Source organism: Dendroctonus ponderosae, unplaced genomic scaffold (genome assembly GCF_020466585.1).
Source record: "Dendroctonus ponderosae isolate FM_Combo_2020 unplaced genomic scaffold, Dpon_F_20191213v2 Dpon_F_20191213_4, whole genome shotgun sequence".
NCBI lineage: Eukaryota > Metazoa > Arthropoda > Insecta > Coleoptera > Curculionidae > Dendroctonus > Dendroctonus ponderosae.
In genome coordinates, this window is record NW_026018611.1 from 671,235 (window position 1) to 674,603 (window position 3,369).

Consider the following 3,369-nt stretch of genomic DNA (forward strand, 5'->3'; position numbering starts at 1 on the left):
CAACAACGCTACACATAAAAACTGATGATGGTGGAAAAATACACCGAAACGTATTTTGATTGATAAATAGAGGCAATAAATGACTGAAACCCAGGGATGAATTTGATTTCGAATTGAAACACAGTCAGGAAAGTATATACAATGAAATTATAACTGCAAGTTAAGTAGTAATTTGACACTTGTTTTGTTCTAATCAACTTTTGCAAGCTTTTAAAGAAATGGAAACAAATCATATCAACTCTTTTGATTTATTATCCTGACTGCGTGTAATTGTTATTATATTATTTTCTTTCCTGGGCTCCAGTCACAGTGTGGAACAAAAAAATTTGTATATCGTTTATTTCGTTACACGTTTCGGCGAGACAACAGCGCCATCATCAGATTTTAAAATTCATTCAAACTAAACAAACCAATTTTCTTTGCTGCGACCGGAAAGTTTAAAGGAGAAATCGAATTTTTTTCCACACCTACAACTGTACATCGAAGGCCGCGAAAACAAACCCCCTCACCGCTATTACTTTAAATATCGCAGTCAAACCCCTATTCAAAAAACAATGGAAAATGGATCAGTGGCGGGTACTTTTGGCGAAATGAGCATTGTTATAAACCTTGTCCCCATAATACAGATCGTTACGACCGTACCAAGATTTTACTAAATTTCAAAAAAGCGGTATTTCCAGATACCGTATCTGCCGCCCCAACCGAATGGGGCGCCTTCTGGGGGCCAAGGCACCTACAATCCGGCCGGCGTTCAGCAGCAGGGACCGCCCCAGGGATCGATCAACTATCAGGTAAGCTGCAGCTGACCATCACCGTTCGAGCCACTGTTTAACCCAATTTTTCTTTCTCCATAGCAGCATTACTTGCAGGCGGTTCCCCAGCAGCAGCCGCCTCCCCAAATGCCCACCATGTTCTGTATTCCCACCCAGCCCCACATGTTGCCAAATGTGCCTTACATGCAACAGGGGCCCCCGCCTGGAGCCCCCCATCCGCACGTACAAGTGAGTACGGAATTTTTTTAACTTTCTGCCACTTGCAGAATTTTCGATAATTAAATCGGAATTTTAAACCACCCTCAACTTTGGCGGTTGTTTTGGAAAGTAGCAGTTGAAATCGATTACATTCCGGAACGTAGTAGACGGGGGTTTTCTCACTCGCACTCATGGATGCTATCGGGCTAGCAGGATGGCCGGTGCGCTGCTGCGTTCCAACTTGCTACTTTCGCGCAATCGTTGAATTGTAAATTAACGGTTGTTTGTTGGTTTTTTCAGCTTCTGCTACAACATCAGCACCCGTCGCAAGGCGGAAACCCCCACGGCCCCAGCCAATAACGTTTGCGGGACCACTAGCGGCAGAACGGAGTGATATTCGGACAAATCGCGCCCGCCTGTTGCGACTAGGCAATTTTTAGTTTTAGTTGTGCATGGAAAAGCGTGCGTGCGGTCGTAAGCGAAATTCGGATCTTTTTTTTTTTTGTTTAAATTAGTTATAAACTGCTCAACGAAGTCAACAAATTGACGAATTTGGATCTGGATACGTTCGGATTGATGTTTGAAGCGTTATTTAGTGCAGTTTTTCGGTTAAGGTGCTTTTGCCAACAATTACTGCCTCACAAGAAGTTTCTACAGGGTGGCAAATGAGGCGCTTTTTGTACTTCAACACCATAGACCTGGTATATCGCAGGAAGCTTTTGAATTTTTCGCTCATCTCGTTTATATACTCCAATCTAGTAATAAAATCAACTTTTTGCTATTGCGCCGGTATATTTAATTAATTTTCAAATTTCTCTTAATTTTTATTTTTATTAAGGGGGACACCCTGTACAGGGGGTGTCTGAGTGTCCGAAATATTTCAAAGTAAACTTCTTGTCCTTTACAGGTACAGGTACAGTTGACGACTACTAAAAGCGCTTTTTCCTTGTCACAAACTTGTTTTAATTTAGCAATCTTATTAATTTTTTTATCTGCAACTGTCATATAATGACTGATTTGATTTCCTGCTCTCTTAAGCTCGCTTTTTGTGTAAATCTTTCCTCGGTCAATTTAATTATTTCAGTTTTTTAACAGTTTTGAATGTGGCATTTTGACAATAAAAAAAACTAGTCAGTATTATGCCATTTACGCGAAATCATTAATATTTTACTTTTATCTGTCGACAACTGTACTTATACGTTTCGGATGACAAGATGGAAATTGAACAAACTCGATCCCAAAAACCTTTTTTTTTTTGTTCAGCTTGGCGAAATTTGGCATTTTTTATTTGCCACCCCGTAGAAAATTTATCTGAGGTGGTTAATTGTTACCAAAACATTGACTAACGAAAAACGAATGGGACTCAATATCGCCTCAAACTAGTTCAAAACGCCCACTAGCGGCTAAATTATTACCACACATTAACTAATTTGACACTTGTTTTGATTGGATGTCATTCGGCAGTTCAACTACCGATAGGGGCGCTGCCAAACGTCAAATTACGCGTTGTCCAGTGACAGTTGAGACTTGTCCGACTTTTCCATTTGTTGGAGTTGATATGTTTTATGTTATTTTCTTTCCTGGGCTCCAGTCACAGTGTCAAACAAAAAAATTTTGTACATCGTTTATTTCGTTACGTTTCGGCGAGACAAAGGGCCATCATCAGATTTTAAAATTCACTCAAACTACAAACACCGATTTACAGTTAAAATGTGTTGTACAAAAACTGTAATTTATAAAGGGTTAAAATATTAATTAGTTCTTGAGGAAAAAATTACCTCATAATTGGTAAACATTATATTTATTTAGGTCTTGAAACCATCAATTTGTTTGAATTATTTTCTACATTTGTGTAGTACATTTTCGCAAGAAAAGCGTCTTTTTCCTCAAGGACTAATGATTATTTTAACCCTTTATAAATTATGGTTTTTGTACAACATAGTTTAATTGTAAATTGGTTTTTGTATTTTGCATTAATTTTAAAATCTGATGATGGCGCTGTTGTCTCGCCGAAACGTAACGAAATAAACGATATACAATTTTTTTGTTTCACACTGACTGGAGCGCAGAAAAGAAAATAATATAATAACAATTACACGCAGTCAGGAAAATAAATCAAAACAGAGTTGGTATGTTGATATGATTTGTTTCCATTTCTTTAAAAGCTTGCAAAAGTTGATTAGAACAAAACAAGTGTCAAATTACTACTTAACTTGTAGTTATAATTTCATTGTATATACTTTCCTGACTGTATTTCAATTCCAAATCAAATTCATTCCTGTGTTTCAGTCATTTATTGTCTCTATTTATCAATGAAAATACGTTTCGGTGTATTTTTCCACCATCATCAGTTTTTATGTGTAGCGTTGTTGCTGCTTTAAGCCTTGGCATGCATTTT

At 37.8% G+C, this 3,369-nt stretch overlaps 2 protein-coding genes across 2 annotated transcripts in view; both read left to right on the forward strand.

Moving 5' to 3' along the window:
- LOC125504191 (ataxin-2 homolog) overlaps positions 1-3,369 on the forward strand; it is a gene marked incomplete at its 3' end in the record, with an annotated part of 13,492 nt that overhangs the window by 2,855 nt on the left and 7,268 nt on the right.
- On the forward strand, positions 383-2,228 carry LOC125504192. Its single transcript, XM_048665805.1, has 3 exons — positions 383-791; positions 855-1,001; positions 1,272-2,228. The coding sequence occupies exons 1-3, from the start codon at positions 706-708 to the stop codon at positions 1,363-1,365; spliced, it is 327 nt and encodes a 108-aa protein (XP_048521762.1). The 5' UTR covers positions 383-705; the 3' UTR covers positions 1,366-2,228.